The sequence below is a fragment of the Suillus plorans genome, assembly GCF_016647745.1.
Source record: "Suillus plorans strain S12 chromosome Unknown HD556scaffold_99, whole genome shotgun sequence".
NCBI lineage: Eukaryota > Fungi > Basidiomycota > Agaricomycetes > Boletales > Suillaceae > Suillus > Suillus plorans.
In genome coordinates, this window is record NW_024537483.1 from 159,329 (window position 1) to 174,984 (window position 15,656).

The 15,656-nt window shown below is 47.2% G+C and overlaps 6 protein-coding genes across 6 annotated transcripts; all 6 read left to right on the top strand.

The window, feature by feature from the left end:
* Positions 1-1,776: 1,776 nt before the first annotated feature.
* Positions 1,777-2,358, top strand: HD556DRAFT_1248854 (uncharacterized protein; the record flags this gene model as incomplete). Its single annotated transcript, XM_041298800.1, has 1 exon — positions 1,777-2,358. A coding segment is annotated over one exon (582 nt), but the record flags the coding sequence as incomplete, so codon positions are not given.
* A 2,753-nt stretch (positions 2,359-5,111) lies between these two features.
* HD556DRAFT_1418053 (uncharacterized protein) lies at positions 5,112-8,820 on the top strand. Its single transcript, XM_041304399.1, has 14 exons — positions 5,112-5,171; positions 5,237-5,308; positions 5,368-5,409; positions 5,460-5,917; positions 5,977-6,195; positions 6,268-6,450; positions 6,514-6,710; positions 6,760-6,964; positions 7,019-7,179; positions 7,238-7,334; positions 7,389-7,568; positions 7,623-7,820; positions 7,876-8,211; positions 8,264-8,820. Exons 4-14 carry the CDS (start codon positions 5,462-5,464, stop codon positions 8,708-8,710), a joined length of 2,679 nt encoding a protein of 892 aa, XP_041153526.1. The 5' UTR covers positions 5,112-5,171; positions 5,237-5,308; positions 5,368-5,409; positions 5,460-5,461; the 3' UTR covers positions 8,711-8,820.
* Positions 8,821-8,834: 14 nt separating this feature from the next.
* Positions 8,835-9,008, top strand: HD556DRAFT_1248859 (uncharacterized protein; the record flags this gene model as incomplete). Its single annotated transcript, XM_041298801.1, has 1 exon — positions 8,835-9,008. A coding segment is annotated over one exon (174 nt), but the record flags the coding sequence as incomplete, so codon positions are not given.
* A 1,313-nt stretch (positions 9,009-10,321) lies between these two features.
* HD556DRAFT_1201618 (uncharacterized protein) lies at positions 10,322-11,165 on the top strand (the record flags this gene model as incomplete). Its single annotated transcript, XM_041296397.1, has 3 exons — positions 10,322-10,582; positions 10,640-10,768; positions 10,794-11,165. Coding segments are annotated over 3 exons (762 nt in total), but the record flags the coding sequence as incomplete, so codon positions are not given.
* A 744-nt stretch (positions 11,166-11,909) lies between these two features.
* HD556DRAFT_1205554 (uncharacterized protein) lies at positions 11,910-12,137 on the top strand (the record flags this gene model as incomplete). Its single annotated transcript, XM_041296462.1, has 2 exons — positions 11,910-11,956; positions 12,014-12,137. Coding segments are annotated over 2 exons (171 nt in total), but the record flags the coding sequence as incomplete, so codon positions are not given.
* A 2,479-nt stretch (positions 12,138-14,616) lies between these two features.
* Positions 14,617-15,541, top strand: HD556DRAFT_1313822 (uncharacterized protein; the record flags this gene model as incomplete). Its single annotated transcript, XM_041300852.1, has 2 exons — positions 14,617-15,213; positions 15,269-15,541. Coding segments are annotated over 2 exons (870 nt in total), but the record flags the coding sequence as incomplete, so codon positions are not given.
* Positions 15,542-15,656: the final 115 nt, after the last annotated feature.

Genomic DNA, 15,656 nt, shown 5'->3' on the forward strand with positions numbered 1-15,656 from the left:
ATCCGTCCGTGGAGCGAATTGATGTTGATGACAGGCATGACAAACCAGTTCCCTCATCGAGAATAAAGTACTGGCTTGCACAAGCTAAATTGCGCCCTGTGTAGACCTAGAACCCTCTAGTCACTCGGTGACGTACTAGGACTGACGACGCTCAAAGCTTATGAAAATGCTGGGCTAGAATGTGGAGTCAAAAGCTGCGAACGAAGAAGGGGAGAGCGAATCACTTTACCCTGCATACCCTCCATCACGACATACGGCAGCGCCATCGACGAACGCTAGTAAGGTCCTGCATTGTGCTGTGTCTAGGCCGAAGTGCAACTCACCGTACAAAGGCTGCCACCCAGCGTGCCATCTGAAAAGAGCTGAGCGCCCGAAGCATTTTTGTCCTGCGTTACCGCAAGAGGTTGTAACACGGCTCGGCGACGTGTCCCCTTCCCAAGCCAAGCAGTGGTTTTCACGATCGATAGCGCGAACCAAGCACCAACTCCATAATCACGTTTGCAGACGCAAGGCCACCCAAGTTAAAGCCTTGTGTCAACGTGCATACACTCACCCCTTTACGCTTTCACTGCTCAAGGCAATCCATACTAACCGAAGCATTAGCCGCTTAACGTCGCGCCTGCATCGAACTTTATGTTCACCATGCCCAGCTTTTACTGCTGTGTGTACTATGTCTCTAGACATAGGTAACAAGGCGAGGCAGAGCGAGGCGGCCCTTGGCATCGCTATTTTCGGAATATCTTGCTGCGCAACAGTTGTGTTATTACCAACGCGTTTTCCACGATAACGTATCTTGATGGGCTGTTCTAATTTGTCAACTGGTATGACTGCGTCACAAACTGGTCTACAATCAATTGTATTGACGTTTGGTTCAGGGTCGAACGTAATATGCCTGCAAGAGGTGTGCTTCTAATCATTTACGCTCCAACGAGCCTCGCCGAAAGCATTGACACAACGCGATTAATATATACAACCGTCACGCCGGATGAGAAGACGCAATATCAATCACTTACTTCCATAACGGTTCTCTTTCTAATGCATTATGGCTGCTGTCGTTAATATCAGGTGTGTAAGTGCGTCGCGAATGCAGGCTGCCAGAAGGCATCATTACGCCTGGTCCTCGTTTTGATCAGCAGTGCTTACACGTTCCGTGTTCGGGTATCAACTTCGTTCAGGATATTCACCGCTTTCTAGGCTTATGCGACGAATGCACGACGCGCCACAGTGCCTTTATAACCAGACATTCGAGCCTATGCTTGAATCGTTCCCCGCCATCCACGTCGAGTGGTACCCTCAGGACGGCTCATCCAGAGTCCAACAAGCATATGGCTCATCTCGGGCTGTGCGGAAGTGCGAATACCGTTTTACCAATGAAAAGTGAAATGTTATCGTGTCTGTCATCGAGGTGTCTTCATCATAACCCCGACGAACCGGCCACCAAGCTCCACTGGCCAGGTGGCTCGTGCCAGAGTGACCCTGGTATGCTCAATGCGGTGCATGAGATTGCACAGCACAAGCCACAGGTGGATGGTCACGTCCAAGAGATGATCTGGCTCCATCAAGTTGAAGAGACATGCACAGCAAAACTCAGAAGAAGGCTAGAGATTGACGACCCTGTAGGATGCAAACGCATCTTGAACATCCACGTATCTTGGAATTTTCAGCCGGTCACGAAGCTGAGCGGGAAAGAGTTTAAGCGCGTATGGTGGATGATGATAATCTGTAGGTGTCCTCCCTTACTGCGCTCATCATTGTCTATTGACCACGAAAACAGACCATCGTATCCTCTGGATCACCGGCGTTCATCAGTATGACGTTAACCCGAGTAATCTCATGGTTTACCGGACCCAGAGCGGTTTAGTGATGGGTGCCATCAACGACTGCGACTTATCATCGCCTGAAAATGGGTCTGGCGGCCACGAGCGCATAGGAATGATACCATTCATGGCGATGGACCTTCTCACAAAGAAAACCATCGAGGACAAAGCGGAGCCCCTGTATCCGCACATTGCTGAATCATTCATCTGGGTCCTCATCTTGGTCTGTCTTCAGTATGAGGACGGAAAGCTCCTGAACAAGGACAGACCACTGGATTGCTGGCTCACAGGGGATGCTTTGGGTTGCCAGAAGATTAAACGCGACTGCTTAAAGTTGGCAATGGAAACCCGAATAAAAACCCCTCCGCCGCACCATTTTTCCTTGGAGCTCGATCTATTTCTCCTTACCTTGATCGCCTCATTTTACGTGGAGGGTCGCAGTCTCGTATTGGAAGGTGAATGTATGTTTCGTACATGGTTCGACGCGCAGCTACCATCATCAATACGATATATGATCCACTCGCCAAGAATCTCAAAATAGATATCCCCTTGACCCGAATGTACGCGCTACGTGGCACTACTCCATGACCCTCTAAATTATGGTTTGTATCCATCTGATAGTATACGATACCCTGTTGGTGACAGGTGTAGTTATTATATTTTTGTTGTCTTACTGTTAGAGTGAAGACTGAATTATCGGTGGGCCAGATAACCAATTAGAGACGTTTTCTGCCTCATCTCCATCCTCGCACAGCAGATCACGCTGCATACTGCCGTACTATGAGCTAGAAATTCTCTTCAATTTGTCACTAACAAGTTACAATACGCGTCTACTATCTCGGCAAAATCGGTCGCGGCTTTACGCACACCCATTTCACTCAGTTTCCCAACACTCCCCGCCGCACGACATATTTGTCCTCCCGGCTGGCCTTCTTCCTCATGCTCTCCCACTGACTTCCTGCACATTGCCGCTTCAATCTTACGGTATACCCTGACTTGATTTTTTACAACCCATAGGACAGACCAATGTTAGCAATGCGGATGAGACTAAGTCTATCCCGAACAAGTATTCCCCTCCGCTACCTGGAATCTGGATATACCATCTTCCATGTTAGTATTCCCTGATGTGGCTGCAAAATATATCCAGGAATATTAAAATACGGACCAGTCGTTGAACGTTGAAGGCACATACATATAGTATGATACACACGAAGTATTTATGAAAACCACTTAGATCCCTAATCTTCGAGGAAAAACATGCATCTACAGTATTTCTATCGTCCTGACGTTTCATCAAGTCTCGAACAGAAGCCACATCTTTGAGCTGCGCAATGATATCACAATTTGACGTGGCCCTCTTGTATTCTCCGCCGCGCTAGCAAACGTGCGCCGAAAGGCTGCCCAAGGCGACCAAGGAACCGCAATACTCGCGATTCTACATCATCCACCTCCTAGGTGAGTCCTCTGACGCAGAAGTCCAATAATCCCCCTCGTTCTCCGTATCGTCCCCGACGTCGGGCAGATTTGCAAAGTCAGATAACTCCGATCCCAGGAACGGAAAGATACAAAGGTTTGCTGGGTGGACATTGTCCACGAGACTGAACAATTGGCTGTTTGGTGGTGATCACAGGTCACGAAGCACGTCTGCCTTGACTTCACATCGAGTCTCCTGGGATGGAATGTAGCTCAGAATGACTTCTGTAACACGGAATGCCATGCAAGGCAGATGCAGTCTGCAGGTCGCGAAACAAACAGCACTCGTGTCATCAAGCCAGTCGTCAAGTTTTGAAGCCAAATCCACAGCCATGGGGTTTTTCGCAGCGAAGAGATGGTTGTTTGCACCTGATCTTCGGACTAAGATGGAAGAGTACGTGAAGGAATGGCGTGAGAAAAATGATAGACCAGAAGCCAGCTATTGGACTCGGAAGGTTGTCTGACCCAGTCGAGGATAGTGATGTCGCCCGACCGAGCCACAACCTCCTGCAGGAGCCGCCCGAGCGCGTTCTGCTTCTTGTCGCTGTATATTTCAGGTAGCGGATACCGAAGATACCAAACAATGAGTACGCGATGTCTTCTTGCAATTTAGTGACGCGAGATGACACCCATTGAAGTCTCTGTCGGGCATTGGTCATCCCTGGACGAAAGCAGATTAGAGCTCGTGCATCTATGCCCGTCGCATCCTCCAACTCCTTAATGATTGCAGGGAACTCTTTGTGGTTGGGAGAGTGATCGTCCAGATATACGATGCTTCTGATAAAAGATAAGAACTTTCGGAGCGACGAATTCTTGAGGTTTATCCTCGCCAGTGTACCGGGCTGGGATGAAGGAGGGACATCGTATAGGTTTCGAGTGTGGTCATCGATGTCAACCTCCAAATGTGAACACGTCAGTTCTCGTATTGGCATCTTGTTTTACAACATATAGTGAGTGAGATAGGGCCATTGGCGAAATTGAACGTGACTAACTAGGGAAGAACTCTTTTGCGAGCTGCACAAATGTGGAATTGAGCCAAGTGATTGTTGATGCCGTCCGTTCAGAGTGAACAGTAATGTCGAAGAGCTTAATAGCAAAGTACTGATGTCGGAGATTCTTTGCCGGCATTGTAATGGTCACGTGTTACGATGCCCCGCAAAGTCATTGTGATCTGAATTACGATGCTTTAGGCGGAGTCTCAATATCATCCTGATTCAGATTATGACTCGTACGATGACTTATGCCTAAGGCCTAAGGCCTAATAGCCTGGACGTGCATCAACCCACCCAACAATTCTGGCTCTGTACATCGCTTCGTTTCCGATTCTTTGTGCTGTTTTCATCTATACTCTTTATTTTAAACGACATCCTTGATTCAATTGTCTTGTTTCATTCGGCTTGAATCTGAATCGCCTGTACACCAAATCGCATACCCACAACTTCCGTTCGTCTGAATCAATTCTCTCCTGCTATCTATCTGTGAGTCTATAGTCAGTCTGAACGAGACTCTTTCCCATCCAAAACTTATCGCATTTGCGCTCAACAGTTTTGCCAAGTATCTTATATTACACTCGAACGAAACATATCCTTGATCATCGTCTGTTTTGTCTTTAACAGTTGATTTTTGGTATGTACTCCATTACTAACAGCCTTTCACTTTAATAATCTACTGAACCATCAGCTTGTTCGTCGCTTGTTTGCTACTTGATATCAATGCCTAAGTCAAAGCAACGGGCATCAGAACTCGCGACATGTGATCGATGTGGGGCGAATGTTCGTGCGCGCGGGTTAGGATCGCATTCAAAGTCTTGTGCAAAGAAAGAAAAGGAACGGCTGGAGGACGAGGAGTTTGCTGATATAGTTCGGAAGGCCAAGAAGAAAGGTGAGTGCTCAAATCAGTCGTCTTTCAATCATGCACTCAATAGATAGTTGATATCTGCCATACAGAACTTCGAAGGCAGCGACGCGAGATTCGCAATAATCTACAACGTTTGGAGGATGCGCAATCATCTATTGCAGGTGGGCCCTTATGTTTCAATGATAGTACTATGTTTCTAATTGTTCTCATCGCAATACAGTGAGCGCTACTGCGATCTGGGCAGATCCAGATCCAGATGTTGGTATGTTCAATTTAATTAGATTGATTATGTACTGAGACTGTCAATATCAGAGATGCAAGGGTCATCGCCTCGACAATACCCACCAGTGGACCATGACGCAGCCTTACCTGACTTTCACGAGGCCGATTTTGCTCCCAACGAGCCCGATCCTGGTTCCAATGAGCCTGATCCTGGTCCCAACAAGCCCAATCCTGAGCTCGATGATATTAAAGTCGAGTATCATCCTCACAGCCAAATTTCTTCCACTGTACATCACTTCTCTGAGTTCACCCGCAGCCGCATGACAGAACATACTGTGCCTCGTAACAATACACCTTGGGAACCCTTCCGCACGCGGCTAGACTTCGAAATAGCAGAGATTGCACTTGAAGCTGCGATGACGAAGGATCAAACCAATCGCCTTCTGGATCTCGTGCACCGATCTGCTAGCGGCAATGATAAGTTCACGCTGCAAAATCACGATGAGGTTCGCTCCCTATGGAACCTTGCTTCGCAACGTTATACCAGAGTGAGTATTGTCTCATGTACTAATACTAACATGATAATAAACTGATTATCAGTGCGCAGTTTCAGAATGATACAGTGTCTGTTCCATTTGACAGTGAGGTGCACGAATTCGAGATGCATTACCGCCCTCTCTGGGATTGGGGACTCGATTTATTGCGAGACAAATATCTCGCGCCTCATTTCGTATTCGATGCTCAACGTCTCTCGAAATTCGACGGAGAGAGGTTTGTACGTTTCATTGACGAACCATGGACTGCTGATGCATTTTGGAATGCACAAGTATGTTTCAAATCTTGTTTTATTGTTGTTTTAAATTAATAGTACAATGTCAAACCGTTGTAACTGTACTAGTCCCAGCTTCCCTCAGATGCGAAACCACTGGCATACATTCTTTATGCCGACAAGAGTAAACTATCGTCATTCGGGACCCAAAAGGGCTACCCAATTATTGCGCGTATTGCCAACCTACCTGTTCACATTCGCAACAACAATACTGCCTTGGGAGGTGGTCGCGTCGTCGGTTGGCTGCCCATTGTCAGTTGCATTGACAAGCTTGTTGGGTTAGTATTAGTATTGCTAACTGCCGTATTGATTTAGATTGTCGAGAATCAGGAACATGCGAAAAAGAAGAACTACGTCGACTTCAAAAATGCTGTCTGGCACACGTCATTTTACCAGCTTCTTGCCTCAGTTGCGCAGCACTCGAATACGGGTTATTGGTTTGAGTGTGGAGATGGAATCCAACGTCGTCTCTGGCCTGTTATTTTGATCTTAAGCGCTGATTATGAAGAACAGTAAGTACCACATGCATTTACTATTGTGAGGCTTATGTATAAATTGTAGATGTATCATGGCGTTGATCCGTGGACTTAAGGGAAAATTCCCGTGTCCAGTTTGCTTGGTTCCGCAAGACGAGCAGTCCGTTCTTGCTACCCACGAGTTTCGCACACGCCACCAATCTGAAGATGTACTTCGCACTGCAAGATTGAAGCCTTCTGAGAAGGAAAAAGAGGCTCATCTCAAGGCTTTCTCGCTCCGAAATGTTGAGGTATGCAGTTCCTGCTGTGATATCTATCAAATACTGATGTAATTCAATTGTTAGAATGTCTTTTCGAGAGTTCGTCACGTCGACGTTCATCGTGCACTTTCTTTCGACCGCCTTCACACAAATGAGGAAGGGTTATGGGGCGATCATTTGTGGAAGGAAGTTAAGTTTTGGATTTCAGACCTCGGGCGCGATGCAGCTGTCAAACTCGACAAAAAGTATGTATTGTGATTACCATGATACATTGTTGCTACTTCTGACTCAGCGTCCTACTAGTTTTGATGGACTTCCGCGATGGCCTGATTTAACACATTTTTCGTCTGTCGTCGCAGTGGATTTCACTGATGGTACTGTTCTCGGGGATCTGTCAAAGGTTCATGTGCACATTATAAGCGGTTTTCGGCACTAACACAAACTTACTATTTAGATGATTGTCTTTGCCGCACAGGATATATTTACTTCGTCCCGCTGTAAACTGGGACACTTACTCCTTCGCTGCATTCGCCACTACATCGAGTTTGATATCTATGCCTCGTTAGAAGTGCATACAGAGCATACAATCGCAGCTGGGAGGTTGGCAGTGCAAAAGTTCTCAGAGATAATGGCCGTAAGTCACTGTATTGTTCTGGTTTTCGATGATGATCAGCTGACACATCACTAGGAATATATTGCCCAATCACAGCCTGAAACCCTCAAAAATTGGAACTTTCCAAAGAAACATTTGGTCTCTCACATATTCGACGATATCATATCGAAAGGTGCGACACGTAACTACAGTACCAAACCAAATGAAAAAATGCACGGCTCGTTGCGAAAAATATATCTTCAACGTACAAATTTCAAGAACGTCGCTTCTCAGGTTTGTTACTTGTAACTATTTGTCATGCAGATTCAGACTTGTTTTATTGTTACAGATTCTGCACTATGATGAATGGCTTCTGACCTCAACATCTATGCGCACTGAACTCGATGAACTTGACGAGTACTATAAACGAAACACTTGCGACCCGGAGACTCATGAAGCGCTGGACTTGGATGACACTGGGGAACCCGAATCTACTACTATCCATGCTCATTTAGGTTCGAGGCAAGGCAACCACTCGTTTTCCGATATCATGCTCTCGCACGGAACTGACAGGGCCTTCACCAACTTTCGGATGAAGCTAAATGGCTTCTTAAATGGCTTTCTACCACAGCACAATATTCCATTGCCGGATGGAAAGTGTATTCACCTGCGCACAGAAGATATGGTATGCTAATTTACTTCTCATTCAATTCATTATACTAATACACTACTATTAGATAACAGTGTTTCATTTCTTGCGTGTCAACTACGAATCAATAGTCGACTGGCGCCTGCACCGAGATTTACTTCGGTGCAACCCGAAGTTCTATGGATTGCCAAGGTATGACTGCGTCATCGTGAAGACTGCCGACAAACCATTTTTCGCTTGCCTCGTGTACATGTTCAGCTGCTTGATTGGCAACATTGATTTCCCTCTCGCGCTGATTCATCCTTATGATGTTGGTATCGCCAGTAGTCGTCGAAGGCGAGATAATGACATGGGACTGTGGCGTGTGCGAGCCAAACCTCGCATATCCTCTGAAATCATCTCTGTCCAATCGATCATTCGGGGTGCTGCTCTCGCAAATGATCCGGAAACAGACGGAGATTACTTTGTAATTCACACTGTAGATACTGACATGTTTCTTCGAGTCAAGGCTCTACAAGATCAACCAAGCACTTGATCCACTACCGCTTTAATACTGGCTTGAGAGCCGCAAATTTGCTCCTGTAAGTAAGCCAGGTCCTGCCACATCCCTTTGAGAGCGACACTTCACACTGTCCCATATGCCCAGGAACTGACGAGACCATTACCTATTTGACTGCCCACAGTACAGATGCAAACGTCACATATTCGCAAGCACCGTCCGACAAAATGCAACATCCATCACGCACATACTCACATCCAAGAAAGTCACACCTCATCTTAACCACTTCGTAAATAGCACCGGCCGCTTCAAACCTACATTTGGTGAGCTGTAAACTTTGTATAAGAAAATATACTAACAAAACATATAGATATACCATACACCACTCCGTGACATAATCCCCATCATCATACTCTTCGTCGAAAGCGTTTTCTCTAGTCCGCTGTCGCATTATGGTGCGCGAGTCTTAGTGCCATGATGGAAAGCTCGGGCAACCGAACAACTACCATGTTGATGTCTAGGCGGTGTTAAGGGTATCTTGGAGCACACGCTCTTCAAAGGAACTTATTTCCCAACTTTGGTGGACCATCAACTGTGCTAACGTCTATGTCGGTTTCCAGGTCCAGCCTGCTCTGATGGGCCTTTCCATGCACGGCAATTACAAACAGCCTTTCGTCAAACATTCTTCATTTTACATATGTAAGTGACCTCATTATTTCTGAATCGTAAGACTTTATCCGTCCACGTGTTGATGTGTAGATTTGAAACGTGTACTATCACACATCGACCTGCAACATGTTGCGATGATTATTATGTACGTCCTCATCGCGTGTAAATTACTGTTCAATTTAACTTTGTTGGTCGCAGCCTCATGGCCTCAACACGATTGCATAAAATGGCACCGACTGCGAGACGGACTTGACACCCTGCGACGACCCACTTCTCAACACCCTTCAATGTCTGACTCTGGTTCGAATTCGATATCCTTCAGTTCTGATTCAGGTTCAGACTCGGCAGATGAAGGCACCCAATGTCAGCCTGTGGCTCCACCGAGCAGTGGCGCCTCTATTGAACACTACCAACAGGTACGCTTGTGCTTTTGTTCGTATCACATATTCTAAATTCTAACATACTTGTTAATACATTAGTATATCAAATATCTCCAGCTTCAACAAGGGCAGCTCCAGCAGCGGAATGCATCTCTGAATGAGAGCAATGGCATTCTGGCTGCACAACAGCTGAAACGTTCTCGTAAACGCCCTCAAACATTGTCGTCTAGGGTATCGTCAATGTCGCAAACAGCATCTGCGATACTGTCCGCATCAGAATCTGCTGTCTCAGCTCCTGCCTCATCGACGACGAATGATGTTGACAAGCTCATTTTAAGCCTGGCGAAAAAATATGCATTAACTACCGAGATGTTTCTCCCTGACAAGGTTATTTTTCAAACAGACTGTCCTGATCCTGCAGTCGACTTCTCGAATCCAAATCGTTATGCGAAGAAGTCTACAGCAAAGGATGCACTCGTTGCTGAACTCTATGCGTCCATTGACCACACGTTGCACGCTCAGATGCGAACAAATGCATTCTTCAACCAGGTGCACAGTTTTTCTCACTTCAAGGCTTTAATATTATAATAAATACTTCAATCAGTTCGGGAGCGGAATGCAGCAAGCTCGCTCATCATTTCTAAACAGCCTGCGTACTGTTGCAGGCGGCATCTTCAACATGCCCAATGAATTTTTCATTTCGAAATACGACCGAACTTCCCTCTCACAGGTCACAGACTTGATCGGATGGGAAGCAGGCAAAGGCAAGGCCTATGATATCTTCAAGGCGCCCATACTTTACCCCGATCATATCGTGAATGAGAAGAAAATCTTCAGGAACTGGATAGTCATCGCAAAGGTAAGGTCAGTTTATACTAGTAACAGCGGATCTGGCTACTCATATGTTGCTTTGAAGGCTATGAAGGTTGCGGTATGCGGAAAGATGTCATTGTATTCCAAAGCACGTGGCGGACCACCTTCCTACGCTAAGATGTGGAAGCTCACAAGCTGCACTCCTGGCCTGATCGCATTTAGCGTCACATCGGTAGGGTCCCAGTCATGTCCTGTAGATCATATTCATCCTGTCCCCAGACCAGGAATTCTCGGGTGATGGAGTTGGTGCCATTTCCTCGATCGCGTATCACTCCCTCTTTCAGACAGTCAAGAAATTCTTCGTTGTTAAGTGGAACCACCAGCGCATCAAATCGGTCGTCGAGCAAATCAATGGATACGTCTTTGATGGTACCGTCAAGACGCAGCCATCCAATGACACTCAGTGCACCATGGAGCAAGTCACTGAATCACTTGATCGTGTTATGGCCGCGCTGGACGCCAGTGATTCAGACTCAAACGATGATTCAGACTCATTGGAATATGTTAACTTGCCGGTACAGGCAGCTAACATCCATCCGACTGTAACTGCAGCTGCAGCTGCAACCATTTCAACCTTGCAACCTAAGACAGCCGTTGACGCTCCCCAACTCGAAGCCGCAGTCCCGCAACCCAAAGCCGCAGTCCCGCAACCCAAAGCCGCAGTCCCGCAGTCCGAAGCCGCAGCCCCGGGGCCTATCATTCAAGTTGATACTAGCCTACAACCTTCCATTTCAACTCCGTGTTTTTCAACTCCTATGGCACCATGTGTAGAGACTTTGGTGGATGCCCAGGGTCAGAGCGAGGACGTATCACCAGCTATTGGGCTTGTTACTATTGCCAAACCTCAGGCAAAGGCATCCAGGGGCAGGAGGAAGCCCAAGAGTCAGACATTGGCCAGTGATTCTACCACTATTCGCCGCTCCTCACGTCACGCTGTAGCATGATACTTCTGTCTCCCTAGTATTGCTATTAAGATCTGATCACACAATCACTAGATTCTAGCTCTACTGTAATCCGAGTGTTTGGGTTACCTATGTGTTGCTCCTTCGTACAGCTTTTGCAATCTCACTGTGCCTTCATCCCAATGCCAACCCCAACGACGACCTGTTTGTGTACCGGATACAGGCAAAATTCTCTCTTCTTAGACTGGCGCCTCAAACCCATCACCAATTCTATCATGTCGTAGGAGCGCCTGTCTTCCAGCGCGAAAGGTCGAGTTCAAGCCTCGGACAGATCGTGAAGATTGCTAATAACAACTAGTCGTGAAGGGTATGGACTCGTCCGAGTTGTGGAGGTGGTGAGTCCTGGTTGCAACTCCTTTGTGGAGGAAGGACGATGAAGGCAAGACCGTTTGCAACGCGTAAGTTCTCATTTGTTGTTCCTTCTATATTCGTACCTATCTCTTATATACATACAGATGCGGCCTCTACTATAAGCTTCACGGCTCTGCTCGTCCCATTAGTATGAAATCCGATATTATTTGGAAGCGCTCTCGACACGACGCTCGTGCGCAGCACTCCTCCCTCACCAAGCCCCCAAGCGCATCTAACATGCCTGGCACTCCTTCCGTTATGGAGGAGACAGTTTCAGAACGGGTTCTGGTGCGACAAGCGCAGGTACTTCTTCGTCTTCGCGGCGCAGCAGCATGGACTCGTCTGTCCACACAGTCGATGCGGGCACTGTTGTGCCACACCCGCCACTATACTACCCACCAACCCACCATGAGACCCGCACCCGCCATGGGGGTGTGGGTATACCTGCGGGTGTGGGTGCGGGTGCGGGTGATGCTTGCGACACCCACGGGTACACCTGTGTCATTCCCTAGTCGTTGGTGGTCGTTGGCTCTCTCGATCTTGTTCTCTCGCTAGATGGGGTTCATGCCGAGATTTTCACGGTGTTAGTAGTTGGCTCTCTCAATCTTGTTCTCTCACTAGAGGTCTCTGGTCCGTCATCTTGAGCTCGTCAATCACTTGTTGGTCATGTCTGAGTTCGTTCTTGCAGCCAGCAAGAATGATGGGAATGCCAGCACAGAAATGCATCACCTCAAAAATCTGCACATTGTCCAGAGTCGGTGAGTCGACAGCAAAGCAGATAAGAACAATATGTCTTGAACTAACTGATAAGATCTGAAGCGGTCATAGTCTTCTTGCCCTGCTGTATCCCATAATAGCACATGACAAGCTCGATGTGCTTTCCGTCAAGCACCATCTGAATCACTGACGATAGTGAGCTTCCTCCTTATTTCAGCCATTATTCAAACATAGAAAGTAGGATTGCATGGATATTGCATTACAATGAGTTTGCGGCCATTCAGATGCCTATAGTAATACATGTTTGTCGCCAATTTAGCCCTTTTGCTATGATTATTTCCTAACATGGTAATTTATTTTATGTCATTGAGTTTATCATTGATAGTGCTTAGGTTGACGATTCAAACTCACTTTTGTTCCTCAATGTCGACGTCCATGTTCCCATCTGGTCCTGGTGCCTTCAGCCTCCCCTTCATCACTCCAACATAACCTTTGCTGCTCTCATTTTGCTCCAGCAACTCAAGGTACGCTTGATTTTAAATTGCCCGTTTCCCTTCTGAATCCATTTCATCTTTTTTAGACTGCATGTCCAGAATTCTGGTGCCTTCAACCTCCCCGTCATCACTCTGTGACTTTTGCTGCTCTCATTTTGCTCCAGCGACTCAAGGTGCGCTCATCACTCTGTTACTTCTGCTGCTCTCATTTTGCTCCAGCGACTCAAGGCGCGCTCATCCGTCTGTTACTTTGCTGCTCTTGTTTTGCTCCAGCGACTCAAGGTGTGCTCATCACTCTATTACTTTTGCTGCTCTCGTTTTGCTCCAGCGACTCAAAGCGCGCTCATCACTCTGTTACCTTTGCTGCTCTCGTTTTGCTCCGGTGACTCAAGGTGTGCTTTGTTATATGTTGTCCGTTTCCCTCCCATCTCATCTCTTTGCCTGTCCAGAGTCGGTTGCGCCCCCCATCACACCAAGCATCATCACTTAGACCCTGTTACTCTTGCTGCTCTCGTTTTGCTCCAGCGACTCAAGGCGCGCTCGTCACTCTGTTACTCTTGCTGCTCTTGTTTTGCTCTAGCAACTCAAGGCGTGCTCGTCACTCTGTTACTCTTGCTGCTCTCGTTTTGCTCCAGCAACTCAAGGTGCGCTTTATTTGTGTTACCTATCTCTTTTCGATCTCATTTTTTTGCGTGTCCAGAGCGCACTTATTCTATGTCGGTTGTTGGTCATGAGCAGGCTTTATGGTCCGGGCAAGTACGGAGGCGAGGGGAGTCATTTCTGTTTTCACCATGCATATCATAATGTAGATTAATATTTGTCTCACAATAACAATTGATATGCGTTGAACATTCATCACCACCTTGCTGGAATGATTATCACGACATTAAGACCTCAGTTGACAACCTTACAATGTGCATTCAGACCACAGGGCCGCCATTAAAATGCCCACTAATACTCGGTGGGTACCATTAAAATACCCATTGATATTAGGTTAATACTTATTAAAATACCCGTTATATCATCATGTTCACGTGCATTAAAATGGCGCGAGGTTCATTAAAATGCTGACTGTTTGATCATAATCTATGGCAATGGGTCCGCGTCGTTAGACCATTTTAATCGATTAAAATGCCGTAAAAAAAGTTCCGACAGACAACTCAAATTAGAAGACATGAACAACATGCGGAGGGATCGCATACCGCAAGAATCCCAGCGTTGTAACTTGTCATGGTCCAGGAACCTGCGCCAATACTTGACTACATTGGCAGCTACATGATTGGCGGTGGTGGCTGCTGACATAAAGTGATTTTTCATACACGTGACTAGGCGCGTCGCGATCGAGTTCGTTTATTTCGTGGCAGTGCTGATTTAACTGGTATAACAGAGTATAAATACAGCGTGCCTACTACAAGATACGTCTCCCATTTCCCGTCCTCGATTTACGTGCATTACTTTCTTCACTACTCATTCTCAACTTCAACTCGCCTTACAATATGATTTCCGCTATCTTCGACGGTGCCGCCCATGTCACCGTCGCTGGGTGCCTCGGAGCATTCTTTTTCAAACACACTGTGGTGGATCGGACGTCCAAGGCCATCAAAGAAGCAGAGAACGTCACCGCTGGCCTGGTCATATCCGAATTCTGTATTTCTGTCGCGGTACTAGTTCTAGCTTCCAACGAGACCGCCCGGATACTCCTCAGTAAAGATGGTCAACCCCCTCCGAAGCACAATTTAGCCAAGCTCAACGCGCCTCTCATTTGCAACAAAGTGTCCGATTTCTCTACTGCAGCAGACTCAATTTCAATCGCAACCGAACCATGTAGCACTCCGCCGTCCGTATCAATCGCAACCGACTCTTGCAGCACTCAGCCAGACGTAATAATTTCACCGAATCTAATCGCAAACGACTCTTGCAGCACTCAGCCATCTAATACGTGTTCTACTTTATGCACGCCAATACTGCCGACTTCGCCGGTTCCGAACACGAAGCGCCTCTCAATGGATTCTGACACGACTCTCGTCGATCATCATGACGACTTCATGAAGGACTTCTCTGGCGTGGACCTTCAGGAAAGGAATATCCTCCAGGTATAAAGTCACACAGTCTCCCCATTTTTATCGCTCAATGTTTGAATCTTTGTAGGACGACAGCGACTGTTCCAGTGGCGACCTATTGCAAGGCACGAAACCACTCGCGATCGATGACTGGAGTGGACCCTCTCAGCGGACGCAAGTCCAGCCAATCACCCTGGAGGACGGACGCCTGACGACCACCGACGCTTCGCTTCTCGTGGACGCTTCGACTCATACGATCGCGACGCCCTCTCTTGGCAGCATCCCAACTCAGATCGTCTCGCCTCAGCTGAAACCCCCGGATACGAAACGGCATCATAATTTCCGCCCGGGAAGACACAAGGTATGGACATGTTCGTTGCGAAGCCAAGTGCTGCACTCACCGTCGTTTGTTAGCGCGAATCTAGATCTGCTCGCTTGGCCGCTGCCCGTGGCAGCATCGAATGCACTCGCTCCAA